This window comes from Coniophora puteana (genome assembly GCF_000271625.1).
Source record: "Coniophora puteana RWD-64-598 SS2 unplaced genomic scaffold CONPUscaffold_5, whole genome shotgun sequence".
NCBI lineage: Eukaryota > Fungi > Basidiomycota > Agaricomycetes > Boletales > Coniophoraceae > Coniophora > Coniophora puteana.
In genome coordinates this window covers 2060559-2072495 of record NW_006913057.1, presented here as the reverse complement: position 1 = coordinate 2072495, position 11937 = coordinate 2060559, and the positions used below count along the sequence as shown (strand labels likewise).

The 11937-nt window shown below is 51.3% G+C and overlaps 7 protein-coding genes across 7 annotated transcripts; 3 read left to right on the top strand and 4 right to left on the bottom strand.

Moving 5' to 3' along the window:
* Positions 1-1745: 1745 nt before the first annotated feature.
* CONPUDRAFT_123170 (acyl-CoA N-acyltransferase) lies at positions 1746-2926 on the bottom strand. The gene is made up of 6 exons (XM_007769858.1): positions 2879-2926; positions 2756-2825; positions 2619-2706; positions 2456-2565; positions 2273-2401; positions 1746-2218 (listed from the first exon to the last, which is right to left on the bottom strand). Exons 1-6 carry the CDS (start codon positions 2897-2899, stop codon positions 2169-2171), a joined length of 468 nt encoding a protein of 155 aa, XP_007768048.1. The 5' UTR covers positions 2900-2926; the 3' UTR covers positions 1746-2168.
* Positions 2927-3158: 232 nt separating this feature from the next.
* CONPUDRAFT_81841 (RNI-like protein) lies at positions 3159-6009 on the bottom strand. The gene is made up of 3 exons (XM_007769517.1): positions 4782-6009; positions 4445-4731; positions 3159-4386 (listed from the first exon to the last, which is right to left on the bottom strand). The coding sequence occupies exons 1-3, from the start codon at positions 5881-5883 to the stop codon at positions 3247-3249; spliced, it is 2529 nt and encodes an 842-aa protein (XP_007767707.1). The 5' UTR covers positions 5884-6009; the 3' UTR covers positions 3159-3246.
* A 516-nt stretch (positions 6010-6525) lies between these two features.
* CONPUDRAFT_38682 (uncharacterized protein) lies at positions 6526-6902 on the top strand (the record flags this gene model as incomplete). Its single annotated transcript, XM_007769111.1, has 2 exons — positions 6526-6756; positions 6810-6902. Coding segments are annotated over 2 exons (324 nt in total), but the record flags the coding sequence as incomplete, so codon positions are not given.
* Positions 6903-7248: 346 nt separating this feature from the next.
* Positions 7249-7696, bottom strand: CONPUDRAFT_89762 (like-Sm ribonucleoprotein; the record flags this gene model as incomplete). The annotated part of the gene is made up of 4 exons (XM_007769857.1): positions 7249-7272; positions 7323-7376; positions 7432-7533; positions 7583-7696. 4 exons carry the CDS (start codon positions 7694-7696, stop codon positions 7249-7251), a joined length of 294 nt encoding a protein of 97 aa, XP_007768047.1.
* Positions 7697-7777: 81 nt separating this feature from the next.
* On the top strand, positions 7778-8934 carry CONPUDRAFT_136853 (zf-U1-domain-containing protein). Its single transcript, XM_007769856.1, has 6 exons — positions 7778-7810; positions 7863-7914; positions 7966-8025; positions 8082-8258; positions 8312-8449; positions 8504-8934. Exons 1-6 carry the CDS (start codon positions 7805-7807, stop codon positions 8692-8694), a joined length of 624 nt encoding a protein of 207 aa, XP_007768046.1. The 5' UTR covers positions 7778-7804; the 3' UTR covers positions 8695-8934.
* A 274-nt stretch (positions 8935-9208) lies between these two features.
* On the top strand, positions 9209-9797 carry CONPUDRAFT_53768 (vacuolar transporter chaperone 1; the record flags this gene model as incomplete). Its single annotated transcript, XM_007769140.1, has 5 exons — positions 9209-9376; positions 9436-9472; positions 9528-9625; positions 9680-9704; positions 9754-9797. 5 exons carry the CDS (start codon positions 9209-9211, stop codon positions 9795-9797), a joined length of 372 nt encoding a protein of 123 aa, XP_007767330.1.
* A 186-nt stretch (positions 9798-9983) lies between these two features.
* CONPUDRAFT_54287 (uncharacterized protein) lies at positions 9984-11731 on the bottom strand (the record flags this gene model as incomplete). Its single annotated transcript, XM_007769186.1, has 7 exons — positions 9984-10450; positions 10500-10838; positions 10900-11011; positions 11061-11182; positions 11232-11309; positions 11358-11443; positions 11493-11731. 7 exons carry the CDS (start codon positions 11729-11731, stop codon positions 9984-9986), a joined length of 1443 nt encoding a protein of 480 aa, XP_007767376.1.
* Positions 11732-11937: the final 206 nt, after the last annotated feature.

The following is an 11937-nucleotide window of genomic DNA, read 5'->3' as shown; positions in this document are numbered from 1 at the left end:
CAGGAGTCGGCTGTCAGGAACTGAGTCGGTCGGCCCTCTTTGCAGCATCGTACTGATCTCTGAACATGTCACATAGTAGGTGAATAGACTAGACTAAGTAGTCAGTTTTCCTTTTTGCACCTGGGTTCTGAGCATTTTATATAATTTGTACCATGAGTACAGTATGGTTGCCCAAGAGTGGTATGGGCTGGGTAATAAGTGAGACCCGACTCAGACCCGACTACCCGACTACCCGACTCAGGCCCGACTCAGAGTCAGGTCCGAGTCAGGTCCGAGTCGGGTCCATCAGGTCCATGGTATCCAAATCCACCCCCAAGCCTTGGGGAATTCAGAGTCGTTGTACTGAGTCGGACTGAGTCGGGAGTCGGGAGTCGGGGATGCGGCGATTTTGTGTAGTCCTAAACTATGTGTTGCTGAGGCGCGCGCATCGCTATCTTAAATGTTTCACCATTGTGCTGTTCCCTGCTGTTCCTCATTGACATGAGTACGGTCAAGAACAGCCCCTCTACCGCGAAGTCGACGCCAGCTCAACAACAGAATAAAGAGCGTGCCTTGGTTGTTTCGCCTCCCTCCGAGTTACTCCTAGTCGTGTTTATCCATGGGTATGGATTCATTTATATCGCTGCAACCCCTGCCGCATCCTGCCCATTTCGTTTCCTCCTAGATTCAAGGGCACGGACTCCACGTTCGGCGTATTCCCCACTAGGCTACAGACTGTCCTTACGGAATCCATCACGAACGTCCGTGTAGAATGCACTGTGTTTCCTGCATACGAGGTATGTCGTAATTTGGCTTGGCCACTTTCACCAAGGTGTTAACCTACGGCTGTAGACCAAGGGTGAACTTGTCAGTGAGAACCAGACCACTCGTTGTCGTTACCACGGCACTTAGGCTTGACAGAATGAGGCCGTCGAGCATTTTGCCGACTGGCTTACCCAGCTGGTGGTTGAGAAGGAGGTGGCCAATGGGTTGGGCGGAGGGGCGGGGAAAGCGAAGATTGTTCTCTGTGGTCACAGGTAGGCCGTAAGTTTGCGAAGCCCGCTATCCTTCACTAAAGCGTAGGATGTTCGCCCAGCATGGGCGGCCTGCTTGCTGCAGACACCTTGATTTCTTTCGCAAAGTCTCGGCCGGATGAAAACGCACCTCTGTGGCCGAGTATTATCGCTTGCATTGCCTATGATACACCGGTATGTATCCTGTCGCCCAACCCTGTGCATTTCTCTGAATTTGTGGCCTTTACTTAGTATTTGGGCATACACCCTTACGTCTTCAAGAATAGTGCTAGCAAAGCGTTCAAATATGCCAATGCTGCGAGTACCATCGCTTCGGATATGTTCTCCATCTTCAAGAAGAAAGACGCTGCACCTGGTAGTACCGCCTCTACAACCGTGCCTCCTCCGTTGCCCATTACCAACGCCGAAGGCATTGAAGGTGCTGAGTGGTCTAGATGGTTACCTGCCGCCTACGCAGTAGGAGGGGCGATTGTAGCTGGTGCGGCGGCCGGTACGGCTTACTACAAACGTCAGGAGCTTGGAAGCGGGTGGAGCTGGGCTACAGACCACATGAAATACATTCGTAATCTTTGGGACGAAAAATCGCTGAAGCCAAGATTGGAGAGGCTGGGCAACATTGAAAAGGAGCTGGCAGTTTCTTTCCGAGTGTAAGTTTCCCTTTGCGTCTTACTTTTCTACCTATTCACGTGTTATCGCAGCCTATACACATACCTACCGTCATCCCCCCCTTCGCAGATCTTTTCGCGGACATTCATAGTACTACCAGATGACACAAACCCTCAAGCGGGGAATTTCAAGCCAGCAAGGAATACCATTGCCTCGGATGAAATCGAGGCCCACACGTCCATGTTCGAAGCAAGGTCAAACGATGGCTACTATGAACTTGGATTGGAGACAATGAAGATTATCCGAGAAGCTATGATGCTCAAACGCGGAATTGTTGAAGACCCAAATGCTTCGGCTGCAGGTGATCGCCTGAAGGCGTCGGCTTTCGTGCCTGATCCGAAGGGAGGTGCAGACCAAGGTCAGGGCTAACCCGATTACTGGTCTGTATACAAGGGCAATGGGGCTGAAAACACATCGACTAGTACAGCGCTCCAGAGATTTTGTTGTATTCTTATAGTGACAATGTACTTTATGAACCCAGTTATGGTCTTATTGGCTCAGTGACAGTTCCATGGCGTACGCATCTTCCCCATCTGCATCTGCAGAGCCATCAGTCAGCCAAAGGAGGATGGTTTCAAGACTCAAGAACATACAATATTTGCTTTCCACTTTTTTCACCGTGAACCCTAGCGTATCTCGGTACAGGCTCAAGGCTGCGCGATTTGATTTGCGAACGTGCAGCGACACAAACTTCGCGCGGTATATGCGCGTCATCGCCTCCTCTGAGAGTCGAATGTTATAAGTCAAACGTGTCGCGCACATAAGTGTGGACTTACGCGACTGAATCATCAACTTCTTGGCTAAACCCAATCGACGGTACGACCTCAAGACTGATATTGAGGTGACATGCCCATGCCGATCTTCTTGTTGTTCTGACTCTTCCTCCCTGCATAAACGGTCAAGATCAGTCGCCGCTAAGTGCACTCAGGGAAGACGTGCATCTTTGCGAGGATATAGCCCACGATTCTTCCCTTGTGATCTTCGGCGACATATGATATTGATGGCCAAGATAGTGAATGATATAGATCTGGTCGCAGCCTTCAGCTTGTTTGACTATAGTCTGATACTTCACGCACAGTATTTCATTGTGTAGTTCTCAGGAAGATTCTGTTGGTTGCACGCCTGCATACCTGGAAGGTCGTCTACCTGACCAGGAGGTTCTGAACGCGTTTCCTGGATCAACAAGTGCAGACACTTACTCTAGCGGGTCGAATGTTCATGGTGACTGTCTGGTTCGTGTCGCCAAATAGATAGATGGTCTAAAAGGTAGCCCGGTTCGATCGCAGTGCCGATGCACTTGCCTAGTTCCCACCGCTATGGAGTCAACCTGCATCAGAGGCGGCGACAGCGATCAACTACATGTAACATTGCGCAGACAATCCAAGTGGTTCTTCTGTATGCTGTGATGAAGGTAACTTGCTTTACACAAGCGACATACATTGACAAGTCGATACAAAGATGAAGGAAGGTCAAATACAGGTGTTGATAATGCGAAATCTGTCCCATGCTAACCGCAGATGCACGACTAATACAGGTGGGCCGACGTAACCCTCTATGCGAGTACAACCTATGAACGAGACGAAGCAGCACTGCTCGTACTAGCCCCATTGATATTATTCAACTCATGCACGCGTCCATTAGGAGCCGATGTGCGTCCAAATAGGAACGATGAAGCGTAATGTTCTGCGGCATTGAAGGTGTTCCGCAAACTCCTCTTTACGCTTCTTCCCCGGCTGTCGACCTCGCGCATGGTGTCTGTCGAACGGTTAGCTACTGTGGTCGAATCTAACTCTTCGTGAGCTGGTGGAGGCGGACTGCTTGCTTCAACGTAGGGCCAACCCACAGAATTTTGAGGTAAGTGATGACTTGATGAGCTACTATCGCGATGGCGGCCCTGCACGTGCGGATTCTGAGAGTCCAACGGATGACTAGCGGAATGCATGACCTGGGTGATCCCTTGCGTCGAACTGCCTGTGCCACCGCTGAAAGAACCGGAGGTTCCATAATGATGCCTGGAATGCCCCGCATGCTGCCCGTTTGCGCCAGAGTTGTGTCCTGCGCCGCGTCCATGTCCAATCTCGGCGAACACATAGTCAGGTGTGAGTGCCCCATTGCTTCTTGCCAACGGCGCAGCATCATGGTAAGTACGGAAAAAACCAGCACCATTGGATTGTGTAGTCCCCGTGCTGCGATTTGAAGCAACGTCGCTGGGTGCTGGCGAGGTGGATGTCTCCATCACAGGAAATCCGCGGTGTCGCCTCTGATTTGAGGAACTGACACCGTTCTGGTGATGATGCCCATGTCCGTTTTGGTGGGAAGACGACGGTATCGCAGTATGGGAGGATGGTGGTACGCGGATAGTCTGATCGCGATCGCGGTGAAGTGCGAGTTCCGGATGACGTGAGATATGAGAAATGATGGGGTCTTGCCGACGAGGAGGTTCAGGCTGAACGACAGCGTCTGAACCGGAGAAGGGTTCATCCATACCAATATCTTCATCAATCTCAGCTTCATTCCCGAGTTCCATGTCCATGTCGGCTGCGTCTTCATTGTACATACCCTCCGTGTCCTCATCATATTCGGTTTCTTCATCTGCGTTCATGTCCTCGGTGATAGTGTTGAAAAGGTCCGTCAGGAATGCTCTCAGCTTTGAGACACCGTTACCCGAATACACACAGAATGCAGTTCGTTGACTCAGGTTGAACTCCTAGTTATGTATAAGGTCCTTATTATCAATGATAGCCTTAGTTATGCGTGTGACATACCTGTGGTGGTGGACGGCAAAACTGTTGTAGCTCAGGCTTCCGGAAAGAGGGTATACCGGTGAGACTAAGATGAGTCAATTTGTGAAGCTTCTGGAGGAGGAAGTGGATAGCCATCACTGAGATCTGATCACAGTACGAGAGATGAATTCGTTCGAGAGTGCTATGGCGCTCAGCTAGCGCATATATGGCCTCGTCAGTTAGATTACTGACACGAACGAGGCCAATTCGACGCAGTTTGGGTAGGCTGGAAAGTTCGAAGACGGACATGTCTGTTAGTAGTACGCAATCTGAAATGAGGCGGTGAGTTAACGTTGAGTTCAGAATACCAAACACTCACTTGCAAAGTCAACATATCTGAGCCGAGTGCAACACCTAGCTAAAGACTTGATTGAACGGTCTGTGATTGCAGCTGCATGGCCTAGATGAAGGTAATGGAGGTGCTTGCCAAGTGAGCAGATGTTGTCGACAGTCCTGTCGGTAAGATTATAGCACTTGGACAAAACCAGATTCCTGATTTTGGGTGCAAGCGAGATGATCCCTTCAATGGCATCATCCGTGATGCGCGAGCAAGCCGTCAGGTCTAGCATTCTCAGGTGTTCCAGACGTCTATTCAGGATGAGAGGCGGAAGAGGTTCATTTACAGCAGCCGAGTGCTGCGAGAATGGGTTATTTGCGCGAAGCTGATTGTCTGCTTTGGGTGATGCAGGAAAGGCTGCATCCGTCAGCTCAGTACATTGAGAAAGCCGCATTTCTCGCATGTGCGTGCAATGAGTCCACAAGTCACGGACAGAGACGTCTGTGATCTGTCTGCAAAGATGAAGGTCGACTTCGAGGAGAAGAGGGCATGCTTTAGCCATTGCAGACACAGGGCCATCGGTAACCTGGTCTAACCCACTGAGCTTGACTCGACGGAGAAGGGGGCAGTGAGTCGCCAAAGCATACAGGCCTACATCTGTCACATCCTTGCATCCGGTGAGGTTGATGCCCTGCAGACGCTTGGCCGCCGAGGCAAGCTCGACGACGACCTTGTCGGAAGTTGCCCAGACACCTGTAAGATCTAGCGCGACTAGGTTTGGCAGCTGGGGGAGGACACGGCCCAATGCTTCGTTGGATATGGCGTGGCAATTGACGAGCGTAAGACGCTCCAAGCGATCGCACAGGGAGAGGCGGGAGAAGAGAACGTCTGAAAGCTCGGCACCGAGAAAGATGAAATTCAAACGGCGGATGAAGCTGGCGTACGTAAACGTCTGATCTTGCCGGCAGATTACGCGCATGACCTTTACGAGTGTGGATAATCGGGAGAAGCTGGGTCTATGCCAAAGCAGCTCGACGGAACATTCGCACCATGAGCGAGAAACGAGGAGGGCGTGATAGATATCCCGGGCTGAGTGGAGGTGTTTGAGGATCTGGATAAGAACTTCGGGAGGTAGATGAGACATGGAGGATGTGGAAGAGGATGAGCTGTTGGGAAGCCGTTGCAGGCGGGATGACCACTGGTGGGCGGGTGAGACTGCAACGGCGTTAGAACCTGGAAAGAAAAGTGACTTGTTGGCGTCGTCATCGTCATTTTCGGAGAGAGAGGTGGTAGACTGGGAGGGAGATTGTGAGGAGTAAATGGGCTTGGACGACCTCAGTGGTGCCATCGTTGCCTGCCGATCGAACGGAGGGAGGGACGGAGGAGTCGAGGATGCTGACAGTTGGGTACGGGACAACGAATTCAAGTCCGTCACACTAAGCGACAGCCTGTGTTGGCACTCGCAGCTGCGAATAAATTCCCTTCTTTGGTCAGGCCGCTTGGAGGCCTCGATGTCACCTGTGGCACATATCACGCACAGATCGCCCTTTTGTGGTCGTGCGCCCCACACTGGCGCCTGCTCCTTCCGCCCAACCCACATCGGTTCATGATATCCTCGAGAGACAAGGCTACCGGCCATACCATCTTCCCCTTCTCTCTATCAGAGCACCAGTCATCTCGTGACTCTTCTCACAGTCTCTTTCGAATCAGACGCAAAGCGATCGGCAAAAGAGCGTCCACTTCCGTGGAAAACACACCACAACATGAGCCCACACCATTGCCAGACCTACCTCCCCCAGGGCCGGAACATTATGCCGCACGACGAGCTCGCTGGCTAACCCCGTCGAAGCAGGCCCGTCGTAATCACTCATCGACATCTTACCAGAAACTCGAGAAACTCCTCGCTCGGCCCGGAGCAGCACAGAGTCCTGAAGTATGGAAAGGCGGAGTGGAGAAGGTCTGGAAGTGCCTAGTAGCAGGAGGACGACTCAAGCGGAGCCTGCCTATGCCACTGGTGGTCAGTCCCTTTCATCCGTGTATCTAGTTGGGCCCGATGAAGCAGCACGCTAGATCAAAATCATCCATGCTGGTTGGCTGCGGGACCCGGAAACTTGGCCGGCAGGTGCTGTCGCACCAGACTCCGACAATGAACAAAATCCAGACACAACCCAGCATAAGTCAGGAGAAACGTCTGCATTATACCCAAACCTGTAATTGTTACCCGTCCGTAAGATACGTGTTCACGTCAAGGCTCCTCAAAGTATGCGTTCATCGCGCGCGTGTCTTCGAGAACGAAGCTTATATCTGATGATCCAATTGTACGATAGCTTTTGTATGTATATGTCATTGACCTACAAGTTAGCAAAGTAAGCAGGTAGCCCCAAACTATGCTGAAGATGCTTCCAACCATCGTCAGGATGATTTTTGTGTTTGCTGTGATCACAAATGCACAAATTCTGTGCCGAAAATCATACAGTAACGGACAGTATGATGCTCTACTCAGGGTAAATCAGGTGCGAGAAGGAGGTGAAACCTGAAAGCGGGTCAAATTGGTGAAGAGCATAGGATGCAGTTTTAATCTACCAGGATGACACCGTCCCCTCGCACAAAGAGCATATTCATTTTTCGCTTGGCCACCTGCGTTCGCTGTGTTAGCAGGAGCGTTTCGGGCCAATAGTCAGAGAAAGTTGACCTTGACTGTGCCTTCGCTATTCGGGGAACCTTCAATCGGGTCAACGATCATGATTGTTTCTTCCACATCGCTCAAAATCAGGTTCATGTGGCCATCGTATGCCTAACATGTCGTATGACTAGGGAAGTACGTTCGGAAACCTGCAACATACGTGTAATATGCCCACAACTTCACGGTCGCCTCTTAATTTGACGAAAACGCGTTCACTGAGGGAGAGGCGGATGAGATCGAAGGGCTCCTGGATCCCTGACGCGTTAGAATCCATGGCGGTGAGGGACAGGGAGAGATTAGGTAAGCAACCTTTCGATCGGGTTGTCTCTACAAGTTTGAACTCAGCGCCTCGCCAGCTTCGTCTGTCCCAACTCATTCGACCATGCCTGTAAGTCCCTTCACCAGCTTATACTACTCAAGCATGCTGATATTGGGAATAGAAACACTACTGTGACTATTGCGATGTCTTTCTGACTCACGACTCTGCCTCTGGTAGGTAGTCAAAGCGCGACTAGCTTTCACATCACTCAGCTCGAATTTCAGTACGCAAGGCACACAACAGTGGACGTAACCACCTTGCTAACGTCCGGGATTACTATGCGTGTGAGTAGCTTATCTTATACCACGATTGCCGACTACTCAACAGATATCCACGCCAGCGCTGGGTCACGATAAGGCTCAAAGCATCATTGACCAAATTACAGCTGCTTACGAAAGTGGAGGTGGCCCCCCTCCTGGAGGCTTTGGCTTCGGTCCTCAGCATCTGGGGCCCGCTATGCCACCGTTTCCTGGTCCTCCGGGTGGATTTAATGGACCACCAGGTGGTTACGGAGGACGTGAGTACATCGTCCAACTTGAATGAGTCTCTTGTGATACTCACTACTTTCAGCTCGGCCGCCTTTCCCTCCAGGCCCGGGAGGTTCCATGCCACCGCCTGGCATGATGCCTTCCGGTGGTGCGCCTCCCTTCCCACCCGGTGGCATGCCTCCTCCGGGGATGGCTCCTCCGGGCGGATTCCCTCCTGGTGGTAGGATCACCTAGTCATATGCTTTGCAGGTTCATGTCGCTCATAGCCACGCAGGCCCCCCTCCCTTTGCTCCCAATGGTCCTTCCGGTGGTCCTCCATTCTCTCCCGCTAACTTTGGTCCTGGTCCCAATGGGCCACCCAACGGGCCCCCCTCTCAAATGCCTCCCCCCCACAATGGACCTGATGGCAACCCAGGCGCCGGGGGCATCCACCCAGATAGGTTGCGCATGATGGGCAGCCGGTAAATTGATGTTTGTCGGCATACACTGACGCTCAATGTAGCCTTAATGTCGGGTATGTTATGCGCGTTGGTACGTATATGCAAGTAAGGTTAATACAGTCTTGTGTTTCATTACCCCCGGTCGTGTAAGACATGCTTTCTGCTAATCAAGATATATGATTGGCTTCTCGGACTATGGTTGGGCAGGTTTACTTTATTGCGGGTTGCTCGAGCTGTATGGCGAGAATTATTATCTCGACACCCCATGCTACACGAGTTGATATCGTGTCCTACGAGTCGAAGCGAAGTGGATCCGCACGGCAGTACAATAAGCTCGAACTGTGAGGACAAGGAGCGGCCAGAAGGTAAAACCGGCATCTATACGTAGATCCGACGCACGTTCCTTAAAGTCCAGTTGACGAAAGGAACTAAGTGTGCATCCCGGCACGAGGGCTCCTATGTTCACTTGACTCCGTCTTATTAAGTCTTATTGTATCCTCCGTCCTCTGCACCTTCAAAGACTGTCTCCACTGTCTTCGATGTCAACTCAGCCCCTCCTCCAGCGCACTGCCTCGAAACGCATCGCGCTTCCCGTACGCGTCGAGCCTAAGGTCTCCTTCGCCAACGAGCGCACATTCCTATCATGGCTCCACTTCACAGTCGTCCTCGGTGGTCTTGCCGTTGGACTGCTTAATTTCGGTGACAAAGTATGAGACAATACACCTTTTCTCCTTTCTAGATAACAACTAAATAATAGCTATGATAGGTTGGCAAGATCAGTGCAGCAATGTTCTCGGTGGTCGGTGAGCACCACGTCTAGGTCGTAGGCACACACATTGGAGCTGACCCGTCTTACAGCGATGTCAATCATGATCTATGCCCTCTATACATATCATTGGCGAGCTGCCTCCATTCGCAAAGGCGGCCGCGGGCCTTATGATGACCGCCTCGGGCCTGTGAGTGTTTATTCCAGGTCTTTCACGCTCCAGCATCTCACGGCCTATATTCAGACACTCCTCTGTGTTGCTCTCCTCAGTATGTCGACCAAATCCCCTAATATCGTGATTCTGAACTCTTCTTTCAGTTGCCATCATTGTCAACTTCATCCTCAGGTTCACAGAGGGCTAGAAAGATACAAATTTCTGGGAACGCTCTGTTTCAACCCTGTCTCTCACCGTGTCTCACTGAGTACTTGCGTCTCCGGTAGTTACATATCGAAGGAGCAATTCAGCCTCGCTTTTGTCGTTTGGTTCCTGCTCTGGTTGACAAGGAGGCGGAGGTGTCGATTGAAGACACTGAGAGCGAGCGACGGTTCTAATGGTGAAAGGTCATTGAATGAACTGGATACACGGCATGTACACCTGCCTTGTTGCGACCTCTGCCACTTTTTGTGCTCACCACGCTCTGAGACCTTCCACCCTCCGCGTCCTCTCCATGGGTGTCATCTACGTCCATAGAAGCCTCGTCAGCCTCGCCGCTCTGGCGAATACCCATTCTCTGCTTAGCCACTTTGATATCTTGGTCGAGTTTATCTACAAGTCGCTTCGTCTCCAGTAACGAGGTAGTTGTTTCGATCAAAGACTCAAGCTGCAAACTGTTTTCGCGTGTTGGCATCACGAGACGGGCGTAGGTGATGTTAAGTTCGATCAAAGTCTGGTTGACCTTGGGCGCTATAGCAGCCTTTGGAGCTGGCAGCTTGTATGAACGTAAATGGGCGGCTGTATGTGATTTGTTCGCGGAGCTGGCTGATAACTCAACCCTGGTGATACAATGCTGGGAGTCTTTAAGAGAGTGAGAGGTAGAAGGGGTATGTCACAATCAAAAACGAACCATGCGCAGCTGACTTGACCGGTTGCGCGCGTTTGGGAATCGGTGGACCCAGTGAGATGACATTTGGTGAAGTCGGCGTTTCAACCTCGGCCAGACCCTTCTTCTTCTTCTTGGTGTCGATTGAGAGACTGCTAAGATTATCTTCGTCAGGGATGACATCCGGTAGGCCTGAGGATATGCCAAGTAAAGTTCTAAGGAGGTCGTCCCTATCCTTCTTGAACCGTCTCTCGTTCTGTTCCAGCCGTTTGAGCTCTATGAATAAAGCTTCTTCCTCTGCAATTTCCTCTTGTGTACGCTCATCAAGGCTTTCGAGGTATTTCTTGCGCATCGTCTCTTTATCTGTGTGAAATAAGTCTGCCAGCCCGTGCGGTAGAGCTTCTTTAGTCAATATGCACTGCACCTTTGTCGAACTCGAAAGTGACCAATAACTGAGACTTGGTAGTCTCATCACCAGACCAAGGCCTTTTGCGCACAAGTTTTCGGCAGATGCTGTAATATCTATCTTTGATGTCCTGAAAAGATGTGACACTGACATGTTCAGCAGTTGCGCAGCGTACGCACCTCCAGGGATCGAGCGGATCCACCAGGATACTCATACCTGTCGTGAACTACATACCACCGGGTTTCGTACTCCTTTACCAGGGCAAACAGATAATCTGTCTCTTCCTTTGTCCAGTTGTCATCTGACGTATGTGTAGTCCCAGCGAATTAGCAAGCAGCAATAAGACTTACCTTGCAATAGCTCTGTGTACTCGTCCAGCGTGTAAGTGTAAATGATCGTGTCAACGTTGTACTTTGCAAAAGAGTAACCTGGACGGGATGAGACTAAATGCGTCGAGCGGGCAGGCATACTGTTACCGTCATCAATATCCGAGCTCTGCTTTACCCAATGGCAAAGTTGTAGAGAGTCACTCCTGGCTTCGTTCTTGAAAGGCCGCCATTCCCTGAGGGAATCGACATTGATTTGATCACAGTACTAAGCTGGCAGCGTACCACTTGGTGTTAGTCGTTGTTCCTAAGTTCGGTTTCTGTTTGAGGCGAGGCTTGGCAAGCTGAGCAGCGAGGGAGGGTGCTGAGGGGCCGATAAGCGCGAAGAGCTCTCTGGAGATGCCCTCGGGCTTCTTGGTGGACGTTCCAGCGGGCTTCTTGACAGGCGGCTGAGATGTCGGCCCGGGATTCGAGGGGCCCGGAAGAGATAAGGCACTGCGAATGTCCGAGGCGGAAACAGCCATGAGCACGTCGATACGAAGTAAGTCAAGTACGAAGCTTAAGAAAGTGCCAGTCCAAGTCGGTCAATAATGTGGTAGTACAGGTCCAAGGTCAGCAATTGCCAATTGCCTAATTGCCGCGGCGCGGCACGTGGCCTATACACGTCTCGGCGTTTTTACTTATGGGGATACGCACGTGAGCACGATCAGCCCCAATTTCATGACGCTGA

Bases quoted from the DNA above. Each gene is read 5' to 3' on its own strand.
- CONPUDRAFT_81841 (XM_007769517.1), bottom strand. From the start codon at position 5,883: ATGTCTCATCTACCTCCCGAAGTTCTTATCCAGATCCTCAAACACCTC. The intron at 4,732-4,781 runs GTGAGTGTTTGG...GCCTCATTTCAG, and splicing joins CAGATATGTTGACTTTGCAA to ATTGCGTACTACTAACAGAC. The intron at 4,387-4,444 runs GTATGTCACACG...ATACATAACTAG, and splicing joins TTTGCCGTCCACCACCACAG to GAGTTCAACCTGAGTCAACG.
- CONPUDRAFT_123170 (XM_007769858.1), bottom strand. From the start codon at position 2,899: ATGAACATTCGACCCGCTAGA. The intron at 2,566-2,618 runs GCACGTCTTCCC...CCGTTTATGCAG, and splicing joins GGCTATATCCTCGCAAAGAT to GGAGGAAGAGTCAGAACAAC. The intron at 2,402-2,455 runs GTAAGTCCACAC...TTCGACTCTCAG, and splicing joins GAAGTTGATGATTCAGTCGC to AGGAGGCGATGACGCGCATA.
- CONPUDRAFT_136853 (XM_007769856.1), top strand. The intron at 7,915-7,965 runs GTAGGTAGTCAA...CTCGAATTTCAG, and splicing joins GACTCACGACTCTGCCTCTG to TACGCAAGGCACACAACAGT. The intron at 8,259-8,311 runs GTGAGTACATCG...CACTACTTTCAG, and splicing joins ACCAGGTGGTTACGGAGGAC to CTCGGCCGCCTTTCCCTCCA.